General features: G+C 34.2%; 1 protein-coding gene across 1 annotated transcript in view; it reads right to left on the reverse strand.

Moving 5' to 3' along the window:
• The window catches only part of SH3GL2 (SH3-domain GRB2-like 2), a 19,272-nt gene extending 19,088 nt beyond the window's left edge, over positions 1 to 184 (reverse strand). Inside the window, exon 1 of the mRNA XM_010188491.1 lies at positions 118 to 184. Coding sequence (XP_010186793.1) covers positions 118 to 126 — 9 coding nt within the window. The 5' untranslated portion in view covers positions 127 to 184. The remainder of the gene's footprint in view (positions 1 to 117) is intronic.
• Positions 185 to 736: the final 552 nt, after the last annotated feature.

The following is a 736-nucleotide window of genomic DNA, read 5'->3' on the forward strand; positions in this document are numbered from 1 at the left end:
AAGTTAAGGTTTTTCATAATTATTTGAGTGGTTCAGGAACAAAAGCTTTGATATTTCTGTCCTAGAAAGGGAAAAATAATGGTAATAATGAATATATGAATCTGTATTTAGACTTACCCTTTCCATTTCTTTGAAGTCATCGTCTAGCTTGGTTCCTTCTGCACCTCCTACTTTTTCACTCACTTTCTGCAGTTAAAAAAAGAACAACCAACAGATTCAATAATAACTGAAAAATCTAGCCAACTTGTTTTCCTGGAGAAATGTTGGGTTGGTTTTGTTTTTTTCTATATGTTGATACAACATTCAGACTTATTATTCTTTCTGAGAAACTTCTTTCAAACATACATTAACTTAAGTTAAACAATCAGAAAATAATATATTACTGCTTAAGTCTCAGAGAACAAATCTTCTGGTGTCAGAAGTACATAGTATCATGACTTTCCAAGACCACACCTCTATTTCTCTGTTGAATTAATGCTGGTATCTTGGAACTTATCAAGAAATTTATCAGCAATGACAGATTTGTATTGAGCAGACAGAAATATCCATGGTAATGTGTGCTGATAAAAAAGGAAGTGACTTGATAGAATGAACTGGGGAAAGAATTAAGGCACGAAAAAATTTATCACCAGAGATAAAAAATGGCCCCTGATGCTTTGCCCAGTGTGTATCAATGCAACACCAAGAGTAATAATCAGGCCTAAGCACAGAGCAAGAAGAAGCTGCCAAGGCCTGA

This window comes from Mesitornis unicolor, unplaced genomic scaffold (genome assembly GCF_000695765.1).
Source record: "Mesitornis unicolor isolate BGI_N332 unplaced genomic scaffold, ASM69576v1 scaffold39477, whole genome shotgun sequence".
Lineage (NCBI taxonomy): Eukaryota > Metazoa > Chordata > Aves > Mesitornithiformes > Mesitornithidae > Mesitornis > Mesitornis unicolor.